General features: G+C 42.3%; 1 protein-coding gene across 2 annotated transcripts in view; it reads left to right on the forward strand.

Moving 5' to 3' along the window:
- lingo3a (leucine rich repeat and Ig domain containing 3a) overlaps positions 1–26,677 on the forward strand; it is a 40,116-nt gene extending 13,439 nt beyond the window's left edge. Inside the window, exons 1-3 of one of the 2 annotated variants that reach the window (XM_035648629.2) lie at positions 373–445; positions 3,330–3,418; positions 21,790–26,677. In XM_035648629.2, coding sequence (XP_035504522.2) covers positions 21,851–23,683 — 1,833 coding nt within the window. In that variant the 5' untranslated portion in view covers positions 373–445; positions 3,330–3,418; positions 21,790–21,850 and the 3' untranslated portion in view covers positions 23,684–26,677. Of the gene's footprint in view, positions 1–372; positions 446–3,329; positions 3,419–21,789 lie in introns of those variants that run through there. The other variant, XM_047336986.1, reaches the window with a different exon arrangement.
- The last annotated feature ends 802 nt before the right edge of the window (positions 26,678–27,479 follow it).

The following is a 27,479-nucleotide window of genomic DNA, read 5'->3' on the forward strand; positions in this document are numbered from 1 at the left end:
TTGTTTTCTGAAGCCAACAGGATCACAGCCAAAGCATTATGTCAACCCACTACAATGCAGCAGAGTAATATAATGTACGTACTCTGATATCAGATAGTCAATTTATCTTCGGGGAATGTGTTTTTACTGTTTAAATATTATGCTAATTATGCCACTGTGGAATTAGAAAATATATCTGTCTCTAATTTAAAACTACATGTCTGAATCTATTCATGATGCCGTTGTGCAACAGTACCATCCAGCACCAGCACTTGTCCAAACTTTGACCATTCAGTTAAACCACAGTCACTGTCTTACTTTTTTAATCTACTTTTTGCATTTCTGAATTTGTTTTCCCCGTGCCGTCTTTGTCGCTTCACAAAACTGTCACTCTTACGACGACAGTGCCCGTGTGACTGGCTCAGGAGGACTGGAACGGCGGTATGAGATAGAGAGAAGCGAGCGGGTGAGAAAAATGTTTTGTTTCCTTTTGGATGCTCCATAGTTTAAATTATCTGAGGTCTCTGGATGAAACAGTGTGATAAAACGGCTGTGGCGTTTAAAACTAAAAGGGAGGCCATGAAATCTCAAGAGTGAGGGAAAACACTACCAATATGCTTCTGGCATGGAGTTATTTTGTTGGACCATCATTACTGCCTTTCAGCAGGTGGTGGTTTTTAACTCTTAACTAAAGATCCTTCACATCACACTGAATTGATCTACACACAGACAGCCCTGTTGATGTCCGTCATAACGGAAGCCACCTGGAAGTTCAACCATGCAAACCTTCACAGTTGGTGATATTTGAATTAATGTGCCTTTGGGTGTAACAGAAACGTAAGTGTCTCCAGCTCTGAGTTGTGTAATGGGATGAAGAGCAGGTATTCAGGGAGATTATACACGTGTCGTCTCTCAGGCTCATTGCATTTTATGTGTTTCTGTTGCTGCTGGCAGCTTGAAGTGCAGCGGCTGGCCTGCCTTTAAAAACAATATTCTCCGGTGTGAATCGACCATCGTGGATGAGATTGCCGGAGAGGAATTGAGTTCAAGCCTCCCGGCTGTGCTCTGACAGGCAGGAGGCTTGAACTCAAGCATAAGGATAAGACGTGATTCAAACAGGAGTCCAAGGATTCATGCATAGTTACTGCAGAGACAATAAGTCGATCGATTGATTTGTCGGGTGAAATAACATTTCCTGGTAACTGTAACCCGAGCAGCATCTTCCAGTCTCTCTGAGCTGTGGGTTATTCTCGGGCTACAGTTTCTCATGGGGTTCCCATTCAGCCTGAGACACCGACAGTATTCACAGTGATCATCTGATGAACTGCGAGCTGGAGGAGGCAGATAATCTGCGCAAAAGTGCATTTTGTTATTCTGCAGTATAACATTTATAGCACAACAACAACATTTGATCTATAACAAAGCTGTCCTCCGGCAAAATGTCGCTGCATCAGCAAATCCATATAATATGATTCAATTAGTTACCTATCTAGCCTCGCCTTGGTTTTTTCAAGTAGTGTAAAAACACCGAGCACTGGAGGGCACTGGGCTGTTTCCATCCTCACAGTCAAATCTCAAAGAGTTTGTCTGTAGAGAGAGAAGAGTGTGTTCTTCTCCAGACTGTTTTGAGAAACCTATTTCTCCCTCTGATGAAAACCTATCCAGACTGTGAGAGGTCATGAATGCCAAGCTATCAAAATGTTGGGAGAGCTTTCTAAGCACAAGCCTTTAACGTCGCCAAACCTCTTTTTCTTCATATTTTCAAACCAGTTGACAGGGTGTGAATTTAGATCATTACATACCTTGTATATGTGTGTTCGATTTTGGAGATATTATTGGTTCATGCTACTCGTTCTGTTATTAACACGAGCAGCAGCTGAGCCAGGCAGACATGGTTAACTGTATTTTGAACTGCTGTTTCGAACCACCTGTGTCCTGTGTGCTGACTCGGGTTACATCTTTCATATCGTCTCTCCACGGGCCTCACACGTGAGATTGCTCTTTAATCAGCTCTCTTCAATTATGTAGTTATGGACAAGATTAGATCAGCGCATGACATGCAGTGTGTTTGCGTTGTAAGGACACACACACACACACTCACACACACTCACACTCACACACACACACACACACACACACTAAGTGTTTTCCATTTTTCTTAGTCCTGAAATGTCACATTTCTTTGTGGCATTTAGGATCATATAATGAGATTGATAAACCTAATTATATTCAAATGCCTCTAGCCAAGCGCACGCACACACACACACACACACACACACACACACACTACCACTACCACTCAACAGCCTCCATCCTAATTGATTTTTAAGTGCTTGACGATAAAAAGTAGCGTTCTCTTTTGGTCATATTCTCCCCACAGTCCTGGACCAGCTAATGACTTCAACTCTAATGAGATCTTTACGTATTGTGGCCAGGCACACTTAACACTGTGCACGGGTATTAAGCAGTGGATTAATTAATCATTCTTCAAATGGGTCCTGTCGTCAACAGTGTGTCTGACTCGCCGTTTGCGAGCTGATGATGATGCATTTAGATCAAGATTAATGTGATTAGTTGTGCAAAAAATAGACATTCCTGCACACAAGAGCGACGGTGTTTTTGTTCGCGAAGCTCTCACACTTCCTGCACTCATGCTCTTTAAGAAATTGCCGTTTAAACCCACCGAACGTGTTTTAAATATCCCAGTGAGCCATCGGTATTAATGAAGATTAAAGGTTCACGCCTCTTTGCATCTTCATATCAGTCCATAACCTTGAGTGCTCCTATCTGCTCTCTGGATCACATTGTCAGAACTAAAGCAGCCTTTCATCTTCTTTTCAGCCATTCAACATGAATCAGATTATCAGCAGATCAAATCTTTTCCTAAAGTGCAAATCAGAGAGTGAACTGCCGAGTGAGGCCGCTGCCTTCAATGCTTATTGTTTCATATGTTACCTCGTTGGTTCTTCCTTTTGGAAACCTGCACGTGTGCTTCATTACTTTAGTTTGTTTTTCGTAGAAGAAGAGAAGCATGTCCATGACTGATTCCAAGTTAGGTCACTACTTAAATGAGCACTTATTAAGAAACGTGCACATTTCCTCTCTGAGGTGGAGTAAATGACAAAAATGTCAATGTGCAATTCTGTTCACACTGTAAATATTCAGTTTATATTGTATATTTTCTTCCTATTTTCTTTGTTTTTCCGTGTTTATATTGCATGTTTACTTTTTTATTAGATTTATACTGATGTTTCCATTTTTACTCCTTTGCTTCTGTAACACAGCAACTTTCTCCATAGTGGGACAATCTCGTCGCATCTAATCTCATCTCATCTCTTCCTTCTCATTAGACAAAGACAGAGTACCAAACATTTGAACTTCTGACTGATAATGGTCGATGGTATCAGCTTTCACAGATGAATGCACAGTGAGTGACACGGTGAGTGTTAGTTTGTGTTTACAGTTGGTCTCATACAGTAAATAGTAGCAACATGATCTGGTTTAATTCCTCATTAGCATATAATTCTATGATTGCCTTGTATGTAACATTATTATCTACATCTTTTCTTGCATAGTTACACCTGCATGTCTAGAACTGTAAAGGTTATCGTTTAGTAATTGACTACTAAGATAATCTCCAACTAGTTTGATAATTGAGTATTCAAAAAAATTAATATTTCTACTATTTCAGCTCCTTAAATATGAATAAATATTTTTCTTTGCTCCTCTATCACAGTAAACGGAATATTGTTGGTTTGTGGACAAAACAAAACATAATTTTGGGGTTTGGGAATCACAATCAACATTTTTCACCATTTGATAACCTTTGATAGACCAAACAACTAATCAATTAATAAAGAAAATAATTGGCAGATTAATCAGCAATGAAAATATTTGCAGCTCCACACGTTTCCGGGCACACAAGCATTATATTTACTGCAACACATTCTCCCGTTTTCTGCAGCTGACAGCCTGGTGTGTGCTTCAGCTACTGTACCTAACTATAACTGCTGCTCACTAGATGCATGCAAGAGCCTTGCATGCATTATCTTTTGAGAATTTGATCACCAGAGGGATTATCTTTATTTCCATAGTCTACTTCTAAATGAGGAGGGGAGCACAGCGAGGTCAGGAATGTTCTGTTGTACTTACTGTTCATTAGTGCTTTCGAGCTTGTAGCTCGAAGGTGTAAAGACCATCTGCCAGCTGACAAAAAAGTAATACATTACTTCATTATGAAGATGTTAATTTGAGCTGCTATTTCCAAGTGACCTTTTGGTTTTGGATCTTGGTTATAATTATGATAACAAGCCATGCCAATGTAATACTGGTCCAGTTGGAACAGAGGCAGAATAGAGTGTTTGAATTATATGACAATGACAAGCTAGTATGACATATGGCATACAGTTGGTTTTGTGGTGCAGAAGTAAACATGATTTGGGATTGTATTTTTGCATATGTGTGCATGTGAATTGCGAGTCCGTCTCTTCATGCAGTCATGTTTGTCTTTTTTCAGCCGTTCACTTGAAAAGCATGTCAAAGCCTGGAGCTAAATCTCTCCCTTGTTTTGCCTCTGCATCATTTGAGCTAATAAATCTGCAGCTGCATGTGTCCATGTGTTACCGTGACAGATGGGTGTGATGAGGTTGCGCTCAACAGAACTCGGCTCCTGTTCCTCCCCTCGCCGCCTTCCTCTCGTCTTCCTGTCTCTCTTTGGGAACATATGGATTCGGCTCGCCTGTCAGAAGCATTTGATCGGAACGAATCTGCGCAGGATCCGGGCTTAGAACTGTCCCACAGCTGTGGCAAAATTCTCTTGTGTTGTTTGGGGCATACTGTAGAATCTATACTCTACACTTAAAATAGCGGGAGCTCTGTGTGTACTCAGTCCATTTTTATATGTGGAGGCGGACTGCATGCTGCTCCTGGGAAGTAAAGGGTTATGTTTGTCAGCATAGATCACAATCTGTGAATCTGTGTGTCTATGAATATCTCTGCTTGCGACTGTGCACATGCATATTATGTACACGAACAAGCCTTCGTCTATTAGCTGTCTTCCTGTCACATTCCCTCAGTTTGACTGGTTCTTTGCAAGCTGTGCGGTTGGCCACACTTTAAGGTGAAGAGGGACAGGACAGGCCGCTCATGGACATTAGGGGGACATTATGAATTTATCCTGTGAGGCAGAGGAGTCACAGCGGGACAGTGTTGCACGGGGCTAATGCTTTACTCATCTTCACAAGCCTGTCATTGGTTGGAGATGAATTATTCATTGTTTTTTTTTATTTCTTTCTCAGAAAAAAGAAATTGATCACAGAATCAGGGACCGGCCCGCTTGCATGACAGTCAGCCTGTGTGACAGCACACTGTCAGAGCCTGCCTCGCCTCCTCCGAAGACAGCCTTGCTTTTCTTTTCACTCTGTCCCTTACAGTGTACACCCATAACTTTCTTTCAAAGAATTTTTCATTTCACCATACCTCTGCCGTCGCATTTGTCTCCTATTGAAAATTTCATCAGAGCCACTTTTGATGGATCTCTCAACTGTCTCCGTGCGGGGACGGCATCGTCTGCTTGTCAGACTAACATGTTCAAAAGAACCTGTGAATAATTTGTATATCAGGATGTAGCTGTGGTTGTGTCTGTTTGCATGGATGAGGTTGAGTTTGGTGGTGCAGTGTATTTCTAACTCTATCCTGCATATGCTGTTTCATCCTAGTGTATCCAATACTGAGTTCCTGTGGGATGTCAGAAGAGATCTATGTTTAAAGCACAGGCAGGGCCCAATTACTTGGTGCCGATAGCTGTAGCTAGACTCTTTAAAGTGGTCCCCTCGCATGGCAGATAAAAGGCCATGATGTCATAATCCGCCTCAGACTTGGTTGTGTGAAATAGCGTGGCATGGTGATCCCCCTCTAAGGACACCGATGGCTCATCCCCTGTGCTAGCATCACGGACATTTGTTTGCTTTGGGCTAAATTTTCCCCCAGGAGGGTTATGAGGCCCCCTTCTTTGCTCCTTCTTTATTTCTGAAATTTCGAGACAACCGTGAAGAGCACATGGCGAATGAACATCCCTCCTCTTTAGTGCCTCTCCATCCCTCTTTTCCTTCTCTTCCTCCTTCAGGGGGGACAGCTGAGTCACTCTCTCCTCCTTCTCCTCATCCTCAATCTGCTCTCGCTTTTCCACCTTCCTTCTGTTTTCTCGCAGTGAACCTCCATCACCAGTGCATAAGTTACAACCTGTGTCAGTTGCCCAGGTTCACTGTTATCACCCTGCAGAGCCTCAGATGAGAGGGCGTATGTCTTTTTTTTTTTTTGCATTTAGCTGAATTTATGCATGCATATTTGCGGGTTTACTGTCAGTGTGCATGTCTCCCTGTTAGGCGCTCCTATTAGTCAGAGCTGTTGCACGGGCAGCAGCAGCAGCAGCAGCAACACACTGTGATTGAATCTCTCTCGAGTTGAGATTTACACCAGAGAGATGAGAGAGCGCGGCTGTCATCCAACCATCTGATGACACACAGTCACAGTCTGTTTCTCTGAAGTGCATCATTTTTGACCAATCCATTTCTAAGGCTCTCCTCCTTCCACTGTACTTTCAGGATGTATAATCCCTCATCACCTTCCATAAACCATTTCACTTGTCTACTTTCAGTTCTCATCTGTCATTCTGGAAAATAAGTCTCTCTGTTCCTCCTTTCACATTTATTTCTCAATTTTAATTATATAGGGTCCAGCAGAAATTTCTGTTATTTTTTTTCCAGTTTTTGTCTTATTTTGTTGACTCCCCCCACAACTGGTCGGCACCTTTATACTTGCTCCTCTTTTCTGCCACCTCCTCTCTTCAAATGCCTGACTTCCTCCCTTCTCTTAATAAGAAGATCATTGTTGCGTTAGCTAATCTCTCAGAAGACGTGGCACAGTTACAGGATCTACTACTTTTTCCACTTCAGCTCATATAACAGGCGCTGCTTTCCAGACAAGCATCGCCTCATTATTTAACTGATGCAAAAAGGAGAGAGGAGGAGAGAACTAAAAAATATGTGATTTGAAAAATGAATCCCTATTTCCCCGGATTCTGTGCAGTCATTTTTCTCAATTCAGAAACACTGAAAGTGATATCGATGTTTGAAGATTAATCAACAATTAGCCGCCATGGTGTGATGTGCTGTAAGACTCTTTCTGTGTCTCTGTGCCGTGAGAGCAGATTCTGTGCCATGTATTTATTTTTTGCATTAGATTCTATAATTGCCTCAGAATCATTCCTGTCATTAACACTCTTGGATAATTACCCCCAGAATCCCAGACCTCGCTATTCTCACATTATCAGGCCCAGCATGGAATGAAAACATGTGTGCCGAGATGTGTATGTTGTTCAGACTGTCCTGTTATTGCTTTGAAGGTTAATAGTATTATACAAAATAAAAGGGAATTTTTACATTAGCGGCTGTTTTTTTTACTGACAAATGTGGTCACATTTCAGCTGAGGCTGCTTTTTCGATTGTCAGCCGCGATTCAGTGCTTTTTTTTTTTCAATCTTGGCTGCAGCAAGATTAAAGCTCAGTGGAGGAGAGTCGGATGGAAAGTGGACCGGGCAGTGTGGCAGTTCACAGGAACATAGGATTAAAGGGTGGGACAGTGAAGTAGGCCATACAAACAAGCTCAGCTGAAATATTGACAACAGGCCATAACGTAGACAGAGCTGGATGTCTCAGTACATTTCATCTCGCTGTAATCCCTGTCCAGCGACCATTCGGGCTGCATGTGCATCAGACAGGGATAATTATTGGTCAAGAACACTTGTGGGAATTTCTATTTCCACTTCGATGCAGAATCACAAGACTCTGATGTCAGATGTGTGACATCAGATCTTATCAGAAACTGTATTTTCGTACGAGATGATTGTGCTCATGTCAGATATGTGAGTCTATAATGAATGATGAATCCATCATGTTTTTTGTCTGCATTTCAGGAAACAAAAGTCCTGTGAAGAAAAATCTTGATATATACAGTGTATATATATATATATATATATATATTGCTTCTTTCTTTTTTAAACAGACTGGGCATTTTGTCTTAACTCCTTTCATTTATAGAAATGCAAGAGAAGGATGTCTCTGGATAGAGTAGTGTAGATTTTATTACGTACTGTGTTGCCAGGTTTAAACCGTGGAGAACAGTGACCACATGTTTTGCAGTGTAAAGGACGTATCAGAAATTGGAGGTAATGAGAAACAACACCCTTGCTTCTCACACCCTTTTTAGCTGGTGATGAATATATACTGTACAGCCATTGGTGATGACCTTTGTTCTCCCAACTTAAGGGCCTGAAATCTGAAAAGTGACATTTGAAAATATATCCGAAACAGTCTATTGGCCTTAGCCATTCAAAAAATAAATTTTGGATGATCTTTCACACCAGGACAAAGCAGAAACCATCCAACTTGTCTGACAACTGAAACAGAGATTGTGAACTCGGACTTGAAACGGACATTAGTTTTGATCAGCTGAGAGATGTGACGACCTGTTTAGGCCTCCTCGGATGCAGGAGGGATTCAGTGATGGTATTACACGATACAAAATAACAGCACAGCACCTCTCGTGATTCCTTCATTTTCCTTTGCAACATGGTGAGCCTGTGCAGTCTTGTTCAGCCAGCGAAGAGAGATTAAAATGAGAGGGGTGAAGGAGAGGTCAGGAATGCCAGCCAGCATCATGCCACAGTGGAGAGGCACAGAAGAAGCCAGCTTCAGATTTCTGCTCACAAAGGACTTAAATACCTTATTTTACATGATGCTATTTCAGTCTCAACACCAACTGAGAATAAAAATGTAATTAGCACATCAGCGAGGAACTGACAAGTCACATGTTTCACTGAGCGTAACACAGCATCTGTATCTTCACTCTTCCGGTCTGCTGCAGCATTTGTCTACAGCCACGGACAGCCAAAGCCACCTCCACAGTGTGTGTGTGTGTGTGTGTGTGTGTGTGTGTGTGTGTGTGTGTGTGTGTGTGTGTTGTCACTAGACAAGCTGTGCATGTTTCAGCATGAGGAAGTTTCGCTGGACTTGTGCTTTGTAGGTGAAAAGTCTCCCCTTGAATGTGTCCACTTTGGTGCGAGACACACTTATGTGTGTGCAAAGTTTTTTTTCTTCACTTTTTGTAAACCTCTGTTAACTTTCAGGAGTGAGTGTGGTGACGCTGTCTCTGTCTTCTTGTCCGTCACCATCAATCCTTGTGAAAGACTGTACTTCCAGAAATGTCATTATCAACCTGCTAAAGGAAGACAGGGTCTGGTGTCGCCCCCTGATTCTACCTATGATGATTGAATATCTCACAACAACAGCTAAACTGACATTTGGTGGATATTATACTGAGCTGATTCTGTCCTGCTGAGTAAACAATTATTAAATGTTAAAGATGTTGTTTTTTCACTCCTCAGAGGAGAAGCAGTTTCACCACCTTATGTTCATGTGATTACACATGAACATAAGGCTCCAATTGGAGGAAATCTAAAGTGTCTCAGTAAAAAAACAAAAACGTAGCTATTGATGCTAGACTCCATCTTATTAGACTGTTGACTGCTCGTGTTAGACCGACAGTGGCTCAGTCTTATCTCTTGAACACTGCGGACAGACAGCGGCATGTTATATAAGCTCCATCTGTCTTCCTGCTTTTAACAAGTGCCATTCTCACCTGGGATCTTAAGTAGTACAGGATCTGCCTGATTCCATCAGGTCCTTTCCGAGATGTCTCTTCCTTGTTTATTCCATGGACAAAACTTTCTCCACCTCACTGCTGTCGAGTGATGAATTATGAATAGATGTGAATCCAGCCGTACTGCCGGCCAGGCCTGAGGATTACTTTCAATTTGCACACCGCTCCCCCTGCTCAGTCACTCGCTTGCACCGCTAGTCAGACTTCTGTCTCAAGGGACCTCAAGGGCAGTATTAGATTGCTGCCTGAAACTCTAAACCCACCAATCATGTAAAAAGTTTGAGGAAGCGTTCTCTATGGATGCTGGGCGCACTGTATATAGTTACACATTCGGTGCTCCTGTTGCTGCCCCTGTGTTTGACTCCTACATGCACGGCATGGATTTTAACATGTAGAGGACACTTCTCACTCTCCTCCTGGTAGGAAGGGCAAACTGCAGCGCATGTGTGACCCCTTCTCAGATACTCGTTGACTCCGGATAATTGGTTGCAATTGGCCCCGTTGATGAGCAGGCAGCAGGCAGTGAACGGAAGTAGAAAGGACAGGGATCCTTTTAATGAAGCTAATGAGAAGGACACAGAGAGCCTGCAGGGGCCTCAAGAAGGATTAGCTCAGACTCCAGTAGATTTGGGCTTATGATGCTTCCACGAGTCTCTCAACCTTGAGGGGCGGAAAAGGACGAGGGACGCACTGGAGACTAAATGTAGAGTGAGAGTTTGTGTTGTTTACTGTGATACGCAGCGCTGCAAATATCCCTTACTCCGTTATACTTTAGACCTTATGCTGCTCTCCGTCCAGAGTTGTTGTTGTAAACAAAGATCTTTGTATAGGTCAGTGTCCCCAAGACACTGACCTTTTAATAGACAACTCACACACATTCCTCTGCAGATTGTGTGTGTCTATGCATGCATGTCTTTTTTTCACAAGAGTGTGTGTGTGTGTGTGTGTGTGTGTGTGTGTGTGTGTGTGTGTGTGTGTGTGTGTGTGTGTGTGTGTGTGTGTGTGTGTGTGTGTGTGTGTGTGTGTGTGTGTGTGTGTGTGTGTGTGTGTGTGTGTGTGTGTGTGTGTGTGTGTGTGTGTGTGTGTGTGTGTGTGTGTGTGTGTGTGTGTGTGTGTGTGTGTGTGTGTGTGTAAAGTGCAAAGTGCAAAGTGCAAAGAGCTATAAGCGTGTGATGTGTGATGCCGGCCTAATATGCCCCGTCTCTGCCTCTCTGGATGTGGCAGCGAGTGTGAGAGACTCGAGCCAATTGGCATGGAAAGAGCCTGGCTTGAAGTGATGGCTGGTGACACGGCCGACAGACCAGCCAGGCAGGAAATAGATGCCAGCAGGGAAACTGACCACACTCAGCCAGCATCACCTCTTTATGCCTTTTTCATTCTCTGGCTATTGTCTCTTTGCCATCTTAGTGGCAACTTCAAAGTGCATTGGGGATTAGGATAAACACCTGCACTTTTGAATTTATGGGAGAGATTAGAAATTTAGGGTCACTGTGTTTATTGGAATATAAATTGGCTGGTCAAATGGTAGCTGAGCATTCAAACCTTTGAAAAGGATCCTTATTAACCTTATTGCCTCTATGACTAATAGAGGCTGGAGTCATCATGTTTATTTATTACTTCTAAGTCACTGTTATATTTGATAACTGTGCTGAAATGACCCAGTATGTGTTTATTTTGCCATAAGCACTAAGGCCAGAGGATGAATTGTCGCTGTTTGTACAAATATACAACCGTTGGGCTCTGCTATATCGGAATTAATTAGGAAAAGGAGGGAAAACACAGAAGTGCTCGGTGTTGAACTGCCCCCGGTTCCGTATTTCGCCAGCATAATGGAGATAGAGGAGCGTATTATATTGTTATACTGTTTGGATTCGAGGAAATGGCTGAATGGGTGCATAACTAGATTTAGTTTTCTGAATCTGAATCCTGTTGAATGAGTGTCCTGATCGAATAGCCACCAGAAGTCCAGGCATGAACGTGCCAATGATGGCTTGCTGAGTGTGGAAGGAAAAAAAATAAAGCCAGTAAAGGTTTGATTCAGGTGGGCAGGCAAGGGAGGTAAGAAACACTTTTACAAGATTAGGAGGAGAGGTTCACTGAAGTGTTACTTATACACTGCAGAATCCTGTGATCTTGATTGGTGGATGGAGCTCAGGTGATTAGAAGCCAGCAGCACACGAATAGATGTGAGAGCAGAGGGATTGACAATTGGGGAATTTGCTGTAGAGTTATGGAGAGTCACAAAGTGAAGGATGTTTCCAAGTCATTTAATTTAGTATTTGATCAGGGAGCTTTCAAAGACACACTAATCTTGTAGTTAAATGGACCCTGATGCCTTGAATTTGGATTGTCCCATTCTATCAATTTATCAGCAAATGCCAGATTGCCAACATTTTGATCTGTTCACTGAGCACAAAAGAAGCAAAAAAAAATCCTTGTCATCGCAATTCTCCCATTTTGTCCTCCCATGCTGTTGGTCTGTCACTTCTTATCCCTGCTGAAGTGGTGCCAGCAGCCTGAGAGGCTTCAACAAGGGAAGGGGACCGCCGGTCGATTGACACACACTCATCACATTGGTTTAAAGTGAGGATGGCCCTTTAATAGGCTAGCTGGCAGTGTTTCCACGTGGCAAGCTGGCAGAAAAGACTGACGGGTGACTGTATGTTGTCGTTGTTCCATTGTGACACCCATGTCGCCGTGTCCATATAAGCGAAGGACAGCGAAACTACAAGTGTTCCTCGATTTGCCATACGTTCTTTCACACGGCCGCCATTTAAAGGAGGACTTTCAAAAATAATAGCTAAATAAATTGGAAACATATTTGCAGAGTTGTTGTTTTTTTTCACAATTGAGCTTCACAGGTGCTCTTTTTGGAAAAGCACATCTGAAATGTCTCTTAAAGCTCTACTGACGAGGAACAGGTACTGTAGAATTTGTAATGATTGGATTTGTTCAGAAAGATTTAATCCTGAACATTACGTTCAGAATATTTTTTGTCATGTCATCAGATAAATTATTGTTCACTTATTGGAAAGCATTTAATGCTATAAAAGGGAAACAAACGTGTAATAGGCCTAAGTTGATGGAGCGCAGTAGGCCTAATGCATTACTGTCACAGAATGTTGTTAATGAAAGTGTGTGAGGTTGTGTGCGCTGAGGGTTTTATAAGCCTCGATTGGCATTGCCGCGTGTGTGTGACGGGGGGGGGGGATGTGTCACCCTGCATTACAGTGATGACCTGTGGCCCGTCAGACAGTGGCATCCAACTTAATGTTCTTTTGAGCCACGGATCCCTTTGTGTTAACTCAAACTGACTGCGCTTGGAGGGTCCGTATTTGTGTGGGAGCGTTTGTGTAGGAACCCCTGAACCTCCTTTGTTTTAACCTTCAGCAGTGAACACGCCTCAGAACAAGCTGATATAAAGAGAAACCAGGTCAGATCCTGTCACGATTGCGAGTTTGTTAAGCTTCACTGCCCCAACTATCCTCTCACATTAATCAGAATGAATGATGAAAAGACACAACAGTATTGTAATCTGTGGAGTATGTTTTTATTCAAAATATGTGGACAGAAATAATAAAATCATAACTGTGGTTTCTCTTAAGTCCACATTATACATAGATATTGATCATCTAAGGGTCAAAATAAAATATTGTCAATTACTCACCTTTGTTAGTCTGAATAATGCTTTCTTATATGTTTAGAAATGACTGTAATGAGGGGAACAACAAACACCTAAAACCTGAAACCAACTGGTCTTGTTTAACGCAAGAACCATTCTGATGGAATAAGGTTCATTTTGTATTAGTTTTACAAAATGTAATTTGTGATAAAGTTTTCACAAAATTGCAGTGTATAAAGAGAGCACAGTGGAGGTCAGAAAGCCATTGAGTGTACAGATGGTTTTGACTTACTTTCGAGTTTTGAACTTAAGGTGGATGCTATAGTGTCGAGAGATCTAGTCCCATACAAGTTTTATCTAAACGAAAGAGTCACAGAAATACGCTAGTGTCGGTCCAGACTTGTTGTTTGATAGTTGTGATTGTGAAGACAATTTCATTCCAGGTTCCCTATGTGATCTACTTTGATTGTGGAGCATGTTTGCTGCATAAAACTGTTTATAAATGATGAAGAAAAAAACCTTTTATGACTCAAGTGCTGTAAAGATGGGACTTTCATATCAGCATTACGGTTGTATTACACATTCACATTAATGAGTGATTAACGACCTCACTAGAATAGATGCTGATAACTATGAGACATTTGGTAGGCAGATGCCTTCGTCTTAATGGTGTTTGTCTCTTAGTATGTGCTTGTTATCCAAGTTATCTCACACAAATCTTTATTTTTCGGTCCTTGGTGGAAGCAAAAAAAGATAGTTGTAATAATATTATGGCAGTTCACATGGAATCCTTGTCTCTGCTGATTGATCGAGGGGTGTATTCACGATCGGTCATTGCTGTTCATCGGTGTGGTGGTTGTTGGTGGTGTGGGTGGCTGGTGTTTGTTCCTCTATGCCTTTGCATATAGTTTGTGGCTCTTGCAGCTCCAGGTAAGGTCAGAGTCTCCGTGTCAGTGGGTCATGACCACGCAGCATAACATCGTCAATTATTTAGCTCCTCTTCGTTGAAGGCTTTTGGTCCATAAGCGAGAGAAACAGGGTTCTCTTATTAAAGATTAATGCCACATAGCAGGACACATTCTTAATCACCACATTGTGTCCTTTGCGTAGGAGAGAAGTGCAATGTAACAATCTCACTGTAATCCATTATGATAATGAAAATCCTGTTTGGTACCTTTAAACCAGTGTTTTATATCATTCTGTTTTCGCTACTGAGGTGGAACGGAAATTTCCATCAAATATGATAATTCAATTGCAGAATTATTGTTATGCACAGCCTGGGGATTACACTACATTAAAGAAGAGGACTGTGTTCACATGATGTCCATCATCCATCACGCTTGTACACTCTTATGCGCCAACATTCTTACTCCTAACTTCACAACTGCACATGCGCACATGTGTACATACATTGCAGGTGCTCATACTCCACAAGTGTAGAAAAGAAGGCACCTCCAGCTTTCTTTTCTCCACTCAGGGACTGGGTGTCCTTGTGTGTGGTGGGTGGCATGTCCCTGCCAGTAATAACAATCCATCATCGCACCGCAAAGTGCACACAAGCAACTCTGGGTTGCTTTTCTCTCCGGGGTCTTTCGCTCTCATCAGGTGGATGTGAGTTTGTGTAATGGCCTGTTTGTGTGTTTGTGTGTGTGTGTGTGTGTGTGTGTGTGTGTGTGTGTGTGTGTGTGTGTGTGTGTGTGTGTGTGTGTGTGTGTGTGTGTGTGTGTGTGTGTGTGTGTGTGTGTGTGTGTGTGTGTGTGTGTGTGTGTGTGTGTGTGTGTGTGTGTGTGTGTGTGTGTGTGTGTGTGTGTGTGTGTGTGTGTGTGTGTGTGTGTGTGTGTGTGTGTGTGTGTAATGACCTGTGTCTGTGTAAATGTGTATGTGTGTGCTCCCTGGACCATGCACTGTCAGGGGCTTCAGGATTTCCCTACACAGACTGAAGGAAACTGTCGATGGTTTCTCTCAGTGCAAATGAGTAATGTTTTTTTCTCACTGGGACACTCAAAACAAATACTATACACACACACACACACACACACACACACACACACACACACACACACACACACACACACACACACACACACACACACACACACACACACACAGAGTTGTGCTTATGTAAAGCATGATGAGTGGGCATAGAAATCACTGTGAGCGCAGCCATTTCAGGAGCTGCTCTGGATGTTCTGCGTCGGCCTGTGTGCCGTTCTGCAGAGCTCTTGGCTACACCTACGCACTCTCCAGCACACTTCCTGCTCATTTGTTGGCCGTGTCCCCACCTGCAGCATGATTGTTGGTTTGAAAGAGGTCTCCCTCTATTCTGTTGCCGTGGACTCCCCTTTCTAGCTATAGATAACCCACTTATAGCAAGCCAAACTCCTGTGCTCTGATTGGCTGTTGATGTCGCCGTTTCATCTAGACATTTAGCCTGATGTAAATGTTGTCAGAGGAGGCGACGTGCCGCTGAGCCTCTTGTATCACATCACATCTTTGGAGAGTTCACACATACCGATTGGTTAAGTGCAGATCAAGCGCTGACTTGGCGTCGATCTGAGGCTTTTGTCGGCGAGTGGGGAAATCAGGCTAAAAATTGTGTGGTGTGAACAAGGCATGAGAAATACAGAGCTTTTGTATATAAATGCTTAGTGTACTGGGTATCAGGCGGCATTTGCTCTTGTCCCGCACACACACACACACACACTTTTTGGCTTGTTAGAGAGGCTTTATGCATGCATTAATGGGGTGCGAGCGTGTTTAATGTGCAAGATTTAGCCGAGCATCAGCAGTGGCCTCTGTCTGATCACATCCTAATGGCCTCATGTTGAAACATGTGGGGACGTCCCCATCTATTATTTTGAATAGCTGAGAAGGACAGCGTTTGCATAAGGCCCATTAGCCTAATTTGCTGTCTTTCAAGTCCGAATAGCTTCTGTTTAAACAAAATGAGACTGGAGAGGAGGTGAGGCTGAAGTAAAGGTGTAGTCCCAGAAATAAATCAGGTAGTGGCTTGTGCAGGAAGAGGCGGGGCTAGAGAGGAGGGGTAGAGCATCTCACTGAGTTTCACAGCCCACTTCACTGTCTAAATCTGGCTCTGTTGCTATCTAACCTCCACTTTCCTTTAAACATAACTTCTCTCTCTCTCTCCCCCTCCTTTCCTCTCTTTCTCTCTGGGTATCTGCAGTTTCTGGATGGTAATTGGTCTGTGGTCAAAAAGCACATGAGTTGAGAGGCAGCCACTCTGTCATCTGTATTTTACAAACTCTGAGCTCAGGTGGATCCATGGAGGTTGGAGCTGGAGAGAGTGTGTAAATGTTGCTGTAAATGTTGACATAACAACTTCAGCAATAAGATGATTACACATCAACATCACAGCTTTAATTTCATAGCACAAAGATAAGAAAAAAACAAGAATGGATGTTAACAGTTTTAAGAAACAGTAAGTCAAAGAATGTCAAGCAAAACAAGAAAGTTAACATAATTTTACAAAGTGTGGTAGATTAAATGAATATTGCCTTCATCATTAATTCATTTGATTAGATATCAAAGATACGTGAAATGCATTTTCTTGTTTAAATAATTGCCAGCTTTTGTCAGACTTATCTGTACCTTTAGGCGACTACTGAAATCATACAATTAGTTATGAAATTAATTAATATCAAATCTGAGCTGCACACACAAATTATTTAGTCAAGGGTTAGTTCCATGATTCACCCATGAGAGCACAGGAATGCCCTCTGCTAAAGTTTAATCTAGACGATACAGGGCATTCAGGGTCAAACACAGTACACAAATAGGAAAACGTCACTCAGATACTGGAACTAACCACCGATCAGCTCCTCTGCTTTCATCGGTCTCCGGTTAACTGTTATTTCCTTTTTGAAAGATCATGAAAATGAAGGCTCTTCAAAAGTCTCTTTAATAAAATGTTCATATCCTCATATTCCCAGTTGTTTCTTCTAGCTCCTGACTTACGACTGCTTACAGCTAAAGCCATAGCAATCTTTCATGTGACTGCCATCAAACAATAATGTACTGAATACTGTAGTCAGTACTATTTCATAAGGCGGAGGTTGACTCGTGAACACATACAACATTTTGTTTGATTTTTTTTGTGGAATATTGTTCAATATTCCACATTGCTTCAATGCCATTAAATGTTACATGGAAATTATAGCTTGTGTATTTGTAAAAACATGAAAGGATGACTGAAGCCTGTGGCTTTCATAGTCAACATCCCTTTGTTAGTATTTAAATGCTACAGGCTACACAAAGTTCGTTTGACATCACAATCCAAGTGTGAGCTGCAGTTTTAAGTCACATCACTTTGAAGGGTGGGACAGGACGAAGCCATCTTTTGGAAGACTCAGGCATTTCATCTCCAAAGGGACACTAACACATAGACTGAATTTGTAAAATGATGCCATTGTGCAGGCAATGCATAAGCAGGCTGATTTGACTTCACAATTTGGGCTCTGACTTATCAATGTAATTTCAGTCTCTTAGAAATAATAGATCACACTGCTTTGATGATACCCATCTGAAAACCGGTAATGTGATTTTTGTGTCTGTTGAAAAGTTATAAAGAGATGGTATTTTTCACAGCAGACATGTCACAGTAGAACAGAAAAATCCTTCGCATCTATTTAAGTGACGGGTGCATTGGAGAAAAGTAAGTTGACCAAAAATATTGCCAGTATCTGTCACATTTTTCCATTCTTGTACTTTTATTCAATATATATATATTTTGACATGTCAAAGTAGGAAAAGCACAAGTGTAAGTAATAAACTTCGGTTGGCTGAATTACATTTCGCTCCGTCAGTTTGAGAATGCAGGCTCACTGTCACACTGTCATGGTTTACTGAGGCACTTGAGTAGAAACAGAGACATTGTAAAGTTTTTATGAACATCGGCCTGTTAGCCTCCCAGATCAGAACAATTCAATTATTTAACTTGTTAAAGGGAAAATCTGTTAACCTGTCCGTCACTTACAGGCCACAGCAAACTCACTAGTGATGATGGCAGTATCTCCTTAGGCCCTTTGGCCTTCCATAGTCATCACATATTACAGTTTTACAGTCTGATGACAAATATGTAAAGCTGGTATGGCTAAAGGTTCTACATGCAAACAAAAAATAGATGTTTCAAATCAATTCACCCCCTCATGTTTAAATATTGAGCCATTTCCAGAATAGAACAATGCTTCGGGCAGTAAAGTTGCTACTAACGGAAAGTAAAGGATTAGTCAATGTTGCCTGGAAACAAGAAATTGTAATACAAAGAAACTGTACCTCTTATACGATGCTATTGCATCTCTGAACCTTTTTTTACTGACAATAATTTCACACCTAACTCATCGATTTGACAGTGAATAACAACGACCATCGGCCTTATGTCGCTGATCACATACGACTGTAGCTAACGACACAACAGGTAACACAGAAAGGCAGGAGATCATCCACAGCTATGAGGCGGGAAAGAAAGCCTCAGACTGCATTGTGCTGTACTGCGTGAAGATATTTACTGAAAACCAAAGAGCAGCACTTGCACAAGCAGGTGGCTGATGGCCTAGAGGTCAACACACAGAGGCGGGAGGGTTACTGAGGACGCCTAGTGGACAGTTATGTTTCAATCAGGAAGGGAAACCAGCCATCTGGGGTATAGACAGAGATGGTGCAGGCATTACCATGGCAACATTAGACACTGTCTTGTCCGTTTGAAGCCAATCCGAGCATTGTGGTTTATATCAGAGCTCCATGTTGATTCTACTTGGTGAACATCCACTGACTTTACAGATGAGTTTTAACACGACTGACTGTTACTGATCGTCACACTCTGCCAGCTTCGCCTTTTTATTACCTGCAACCTGGTGAAAATTACTTTACGTTATTACTAATGTACTTCTCTGGTTTTGGTTGTTTTGCTGTGTTTTCTGCGCTGTGTCCTCCTGAAGGGGTTTGTTTCACTATTAGCACTAATCCAGCCAAGTGAGCTGGGGGTAAATTCATTTACTCTTTAAAAAAAATAAATAAGAGCAAATGAGATACAAAGACTGACTGGAGGTGGATGTCAGTCAGTCCTCAGCCAGGAGAAGCTGCTCCCTCCCTCGGCAGCGCCTCTGTTCTGACCTCTGCCTCCTCCGTCTGCTGAAGTTCAGCAGGGAAGAGCAGTGGCGTCCTCCTGCTGCGTAATCAAAGAGACGTGACACTGAAGGTTATTTTTGACTCAGCTTACTACAGGTAACAGTAGCCTCTTGGAGAGCAGCTCTGTGTGGAGATGAGTGAACGCTGCTCTGTCCACCTGCTGTTGACCTGTGGCGCATAAGCTGGCTCGGGCCCCTGGGCTTACTAGCGAGTGAGTGCCACCAGATACGGGTTTGGAAATCGGACGATGTGACTGACAGGGAAATTTGAGATGTTTTTAAATGTGGGGAGGGGGGCAGCATTTGGAGTACGGAGGAGTTAACACAAACCTGCTTCTTTACAATCTCATATACCGTTAAATACTTTATTAGCTATTTTCTAATGAGAGCAACCGTTCAGTTTTGACAAGCTTGGCTCCTATACACGCCCGATATGAGCATCCTGGCAAATTGTCAAAGATCCTCTTTCTACCATTAGAGTAAAATCAGACATAAATCAACTTATTAAATATTTTTATCATAATTTATCAAGTAGCCAGCAAAGCACAATTGTATTCAGTGCTCATGAATCAGAAATGTAAAAAGCAACCATCCACTGTACAGTATGTGCACTGGGGAAAAAACAAACAAGATCATTGTGCAAACACTCTGCAAATAGTAATAGCAAATCTAAAAATGATTTCCTTTCTGGAAAACACGTACAAAAAGAAACATAAATACTGCACAAATATTGTGCCATGGACATGTGCTTTTAGCTTATAAAGTGAGCATGAATTCCAGTTTAAATCCATTAAACTCAGCTGGTAGAAGCTGGAACAATGTAGACTACGTCACTTTGCATCTCTTAACCCCTGAACCTCGTGAACATTTTTAACTTGGTGATTAAACCTGGTGTATACATGTGTTGGCCAAGTTCTTGCAACAGATTTATGCATACATGATATTCAAGGTGAAATTGGACAATGCCTCCAGATCAGCTGCCATGTTTTTCCCGTCACTGGACCAAAATCTCAGCTCTGTTCATGGGTGCAGAAAAGATTGTAGATTCAGTGTGACTTCTTAGATCACAGTGAATGACACAAACTCTTTGGGCTGTGGACTGTGAAAGGCTGTGTGTCAGGCTGCTGCGTCTGATTAATGCACATGTGGGCTGTTAGCAGCTTCCATCGTTGTCTTCTACAATGTGTTTTTATTCTAAAATACTACTACCGGGTTCTCAGAAGTCTGACATTTTCATATTTATATATATATATAAATATATAAACTTTCTAAACTTTCTTCTCATTTAAACTCCACTGCTATCAGACAGCTCTGCTGGCTTTTTCATTTAAATTTATTCAGTGACAGGTTGGCTGATATTCAATATTCATGTCTGAACCGGGGTGAATTCTAAATGAGAACATGTGTAGAGGTGAGGGACATGAAAGGAGTTATTAAGTCATCTGTTACAGCATCAGGTGGGAATTAAAAACCCTTTAACATCGTTAGTTCTCGTCCCAATGATGAAACGTCTACTGTCTCATCATGACTTCCCCTTGGTTGTTGTTTGCCTATGTAAGGCAGTTTCTCTAAGTTTATCAAACATTAGCACCTCTTTGCAAGATTTAAAAGTCATACCTGTTGTCATGGCTGTGTCTGACATGTGTTCCCAATGTTCCCAGGTGTTAAGGACAATTACATCACTGATGCTCACTTTTGAAAATGTTTTATTCCAATTTTAGCAGCAAAAAACAGCACATATTGCAGGATGGGGACCTCCAAATATATGAACCAGTGAGAGTCAAAGGAGTGCTGGAATGCTTTCTATTCCATAAGTTGATATTTCACCAAGGGTTTAAAAAGGTATAACCAGTCTGCTGGAAACACAGTGTGGTGGAGGGAGGAGGGGATTTTGCCTGTGTCATATGTATGTTTTATATGAAAGCCATATGCAGGTCAGGCTGCAAGCCAACTCCGCTCTTGATAAGCCTCACACCTCAGAGACCTACAGTGCACAGATGATGTTATCGACATAGCTATTGTGACATATGATTTTAAATCCAGGGTGCCTACAGCGCACAGTCGAACGTTGCACACCAAACTGTTTCAGCTGAATACAGACTCAGCCCTCAGAGGATTATCTTGGAGCTCTGGCTTTAATTTCACTGCTGTGTCGGGTCAATTAGAGTTTGTAATTGTAATTCCACTCATTTAGAGTGTTTGAACGTGCTGTTACAGGGGAATGGCGTGTAATTAATTTGTCTCACTGTCTCTCTCTTTGTCTCTCCCTTTCATTCCCCCCCATTCACCCCCCTGTTTCCCTTTACTTCTTTCTATTCTTTCCCTCAGGTGTCTGGCCCAGTGATTCAACCCCAGATAGGAGCAAGAGGAAGCAGTGGAAAGGAAGGCCATGGGGGTGAGACTGAATCAGAATGTAGGCTGGATCCTACCTTTCCTGTTCTTGCTACTGATGGTCACGGTGTCACCTTCGCAAAGCCAAGGTTGTCCCCAACGATGTGAGTGCATTGCAAAGCTAAAGACTGTGTCCTGTTTTGGTAAACGCCTGTCAGCAACACCAGACGGCATCCCACAGGACACCAAGGTCCTGGATCTAAGTGGGAATAAACTCCGCTGGGTAGAACAAGGTGACCTGCTTCCTTACCCACGTCTTGAAAAGCTGGACTTGAGTGACAACATGATTAGTGTCCTGGAACCAAATGCTTTTTCAAGTCTCCAGAACCTGCAGTCGCTTTCGCTGAGGGCTAACCAGCTGAAACTAGTCCCGATGGGGGCTTTCTCACGTCTCTCCAACCTTACTTCACTGGACCTCAGTGGGAATAAGATTGTTATTCTTTTGGACTTCACATTCCAAGACCTGAAAAGTCTAAAAAACCTTGAGGTTGGAGACAATGATCTGGTTTATATCTCCAACAAGGCCTTTCTGGGTCTAGTGGGGCTGAGGGAGCTGACCATTGAGAGGTGCAACCTGACGTCCGTGTCCGGCCAGTCTTTGTCTTACCTGCATAGCCTGGTGACTTTGCGGCTCCGTTACCTCAGCATCTCCACCTTAGAAGACCAGAATTTCCGGAAGCTGGGAAACCTCAGGGGGCTTGAGATCAGTCATTGGCCCTTTTTGGAGCACATTTCCCCTCACAGCCTGCAAGGTCTTAACTTGTCCTGGTTGTCTATTACACACACCAACATCACTTCTGTGCCGACCTCTGCCCTGCGCAGTCTGGCCCACCTCACCAGCCTCAACCTCTCCTACAACCCTATCTCTGTGTTGGAGTCCTGGGCACTGCGGGACCTGGTTAGGCTGAAGGAGCTGCATATGGTCAACACTAACCTGGTAGTGGTGCAGCCATATGCACTGGGTGGTCTAAGGCAGATTCGCCTCCTTAACCTCTCCTCTAACAGCCTGGTGACCCTGGAAGATGGAGCCTTTCAATCTGTCAACACTCTGGAGACACTGCGTTTGGACGGAAACCCTCTGGCCTGCGACTGCCGCTTGCTCTGGATCCTTCAGCGCAGGAAGACCCTTAATTTTGATGGTGCATCCCCAGTGTGTATGACGCCTGTTGAGGTGCAAGGACGGGCTCTTAGCGCTTTCTCGGACTCAGCTCTGTTTGACCACTTTACTTGCCAGAAGCCCAAAATCCGCAACAGGAAACTGCAGCAGATATCTGCCCGTGAGGGACAAGTGGTGTCATTCATTTGCAGAGCAGAAGGCGAGCCAGCACCTGTGATATTCTGGATCTCGCCTCAGCGCCGACGCATCACCACAAAGAGCAGTGGCCGCTTAACTGTTTTACCAGACGGCACACTCGAAATACGGTACGCCCAGGTAACAGATAGTGGAACTTACATTTGCATAGCCAGCAATGCTGGTGGAAATGACACCTATTTTGCCACACTTACAGTTAGTGGCCTCCCACTAGACGCAGCCCTCATGGCCAACCGTACTTACTATGCCGGGGATCTTAATGACACAAATCTAAACGATACCAGAGTCTTCTTGAAGTTTACTCTGGACCTCAAGACCATCCTCATATCCACAGCTATGGGCTGTATCATGTTCCTTGGTGTAGTGCTGTTCTGTTTCATCCTGTTGTTTGTGTGGAGTCGAGGAAGAGGGCAGCACAAGAATAATTTCTCAGTGGAATATTCCTTCAGAAAAGTGGAGGGACCTGCTGCCAGCGGAGGACAGGGTGGGGCACGCAAGTTCAACATGAAAATGATTTGATCATTCCGGTCTGTTTTTCTTTTTAGTTTTCTTTCCCTGATGCTGTTCAGTGTCCAGCTAGGGCACACTGGGACATACAGTAGAACACACTGGAATGAGCATGGAACACTGGAACATTTTAATGAGATGGGTTTTTATTTTAATTGAAAAATGACTGGTATGGGAAAAAAGGATGGATTTGATTTACTCTATTTCTACTGCTCTTTTTTTGTGTGTCCACGTTAATGTGGAGAAGAGATCTGAATTATATTTAAAGATGTCTAAATCTAAAATGGATTGTTATATAAAAGACGAAACAACAATAGCACTCGGAGTCCCACCAGTCTTGAACCTCTCTAAAGCTCTTGCCAACTCCATCGTTGTTTTCTTCCCTACAATAATCTCTGTCCTCCTCATCTTTAAAGGACTTCACTTCTCTACTCCACCTGTGGTGACTCGAGCCCTCAAACTCCAAACTCCATGAATACATAACAGGGTGGTGCTCAATGATTGCCAAGGACTTGCCAATATGTATTTGAATAGTTGTAGCTATATACTGCATATTTAAACTCATCTGAAGTCAGGACATTGGAGCACTATTATGACATAAATATAGAGGCCCTCTTGTCCTGATGGCGTGTTTGTACAAATACATTAGATACCAAGAATCTATTCTCTGCAACACTGCCAATTTTACCGTAAAGCACCATGTGATATCACTGTCCATGCAAAGCTGTGGTAGAGAGAAGTAGCTAATCATTGGATATAAGTTGGTCAAAGATGTTGTAAAACTAAAGTGGGACTCTACCGGTGAAGCTACAATCAAAGGACCCATGTGTAGTTGTTAATCAGTACATGCAGATGCACACTTGCTATTTAGTTTTCCACTGTTGTCTATTTAGTAGACACATTGTACAAGACTCTTGCCCTTTTTAATCTGAGATGAGCGTGTGCATCGAGTTGGCTTCTTACCTTGAATAATGTGAATTATTTGTAAACTGAACATTTACTGGGATGAACTCATCCCAAAGTTGAGTAGGTCACACTGTATTATATATTTTGTAATCCTTGTTGTTGTTTATAGTAATGTTGGTTGATCAGATACTGTACTTGTACTGTTTAAGTCTCTTTTTCAAATCAGTGATATTCAGTCCAGTTGCAAACAGAACTTTTATAATCTCGACCATATCGTATCATCAGATAGAGATGTGTCTGCTCACACAACAAATCATGAAGGGTGTTAACGTCAGGTTTCTGCTCGTCTGCCTTTTTCTGGCTGGATAAGTGAGAGTGGGGAGGCATGGCTGACCAGCAGGGGATGGAGTTAAGTGCGCTCTCATCGGGACCTCGATCTGTTTTTAGACACGTAGAGAAAAATGCTAATGCGATATAGACCTTGCAGACTGGAACAGAGGTCACAATGAAACTGAGCCAGAGAGGAGGGGGTGATGAGGTATTTCAGGATGACACTGACACTGTAACAACAAAGGGCTGAATGCTAGCACATAACATTATGCCACATAAGACCGGTGGGCAACATTTGTTAAAGTTTGAACAGATTTGTTGAATTTGACATTCAGCATTAAAATGTCATTTGGGATCAAGAAATTGTCAAATATTCTGCCATTACAAATGGCATTTCCATATCCCCTCACATACAAAACAAAACTTTTCATAGACTAACAATACAATTTGTATTTGAGAATGTAATACGATTTTTTTGACATGAAGATGTCTCATAGTTCCTTTACTACACTACAGTATATATGAAAGCAAGAAACTGGAGGCAATTAATCCTCTTTTCCTCACAACCAAAAACAATCCTTCTTTTGGTTTAGATACTCTTTAAAATAATCCTCTGCTGCCCTCTGTTGTCAATAAATTGCATTGAATTCCACTGTACATTATGAACTCAACCTGTCAGTGCAGTAGGTGTTAACTCAATTTCCTATAAGGCCATTATGAAATTGAAGGAGGGCTGACCTGGATCCAATAATCTTGAAAGTGAAAATACATTTAGAATTACAACTAATATGACTTTCCTCACATTGCAAAACTCTCCCCCTCTGTGTCTTATGCCGCTTGTGATTAATGGTGGAAACTGGAAAAAGAATGAAGCGTCATTCCACGTTTACGACATTTAGTGTTCACATACACTTGCACAACAAATGTCACAAACAAAAAAATAGCAACGAACTGTGAATATGTTCCTGGACTGAGCTGACGTCAACTAAGCTTCCTCTCTGTGATTAACGGTCCAGTTGTATTTTTCCATTTCTTGTCCTTTGATGAATTCATCCTGTAGATCTGGAAGCCATTGTGTCTGGAAATTGTGCTAGACTGTTTTGTAATGTATTGTTTTATAAAAAAAAAAAGAAAAGAAGAAGAAGCACATTGTTTATAAAGCATGCTATATAATCTGCTATGATAATGTCCTGTCCAATTCTTTGGGTAGCTACTGTCTGGTCACTCGACCCTCATGGTGGTGGCAGTCTGAGGAGTTGATCGAGGACCTGAATTACACCTGTGATTTTGTGTTGCAGATTTGATTTTGGTCTGTTTTTCCCCAGTGTGAGGGGGGGAGGAAGGCTCAGACAAGAAGCTGCCACCAGAAAAGAAGTCACGGGAAGACGAGACGAGTATGTGCGACAGGGGCAGAGTTGCACATAGCTCAAGTTGGTTTATGTTTTGGGTTTTCGTTAGTAGAAGCGTTACTGGTGACAGCTTCTTGTCCGTCTTGGAAACTTCTTCACACACCTTTTAACCAGGTGCAGCTGGAGGTGCACCGCCACCCTCACAACCAGGGTTTGTTGTGTTCTAATTTTACAAAAAAGTCTGTTTAATCAGATGGATTGATGTTATCTACACCACACAAGCAGACCGCTGAGAAGAAAAGGTCCTGGCAGGCTTATTTAGGTTAATCTTTTATGCATTCGTCTAAACAGTAGCAAGACAAAAACAATTGGTACAAAAATTAGTAAAATTTTTGTGAAGAGATAAAAACAATTCACAGGATTGTTTGTTTACTGTATTCTTTCTTCATTGCATCCGTTTAACCATTAACTTGTAATGACTCAATTCATTGTAACCAGTGTAACTTATAAAACTAAACTGAGCCCTATTGATATTCACTGGGTAAAAGAATTCATACTTCACTAATCCGACCAGTAACTGTGTGCACTTCAGGGACACCCCGAGGAGAAAGTTGAGCAGCCGACAGGAAGATGTTCAGTACCCATAGTTTTACATTTATCAAAATATGTTCTTCATAATCCCTTAAGTCCCACTCCATTAAAAAATGGTTTGGCTCGTTGTTACAGTTTGTCTTTGTTTGACATGAGGCGGTTTGCATATTCATTAGTTGATTTTAAAGAAGGACAGACAACTTTGCATGCCCCTAGTGGTTCCAGGTGGTATTACTGTTTGGTCACTGGTAAAGATGCTGCAGTGGTAAGACGCCGGTAAGGATCATGTAATTCTTCTTAAAATAAGAAAATGTGTTGTCAGTATGGCCATAACATATGATTCATGCTAATCAAAACAATTGAGTGACAACTCAAATAGAAATGTTTAATCAAAGGATGAATCACTGGGGTAAACACTTTTCTCTTCTCGCACTCAACAACAACATGAAAAAAAAAATATGGTAAAGAGTGACTCATCTGACTAAATCAGGGGTGGGGGACTTCCAGGGGCCCTCCAGGTTGCAAGCGGCCAATCAGACAGTTTGAATCTCATGACAGCAATTACTGTGATGAAGAAAATATTAGACTTCATGGTGGTCCTATTCAGCTGTTTATCTGTCTGGTAAAGCTCA

Source organism: Scophthalmus maximus, chromosome 13, assembly GCF_022379125.1.
Source record: "Scophthalmus maximus strain ysfricsl-2021 chromosome 13, ASM2237912v1, whole genome shotgun sequence".
Lineage (NCBI taxonomy): Eukaryota > Metazoa > Chordata > Actinopteri > Pleuronectiformes > Scophthalmidae > Scophthalmus > Scophthalmus maximus.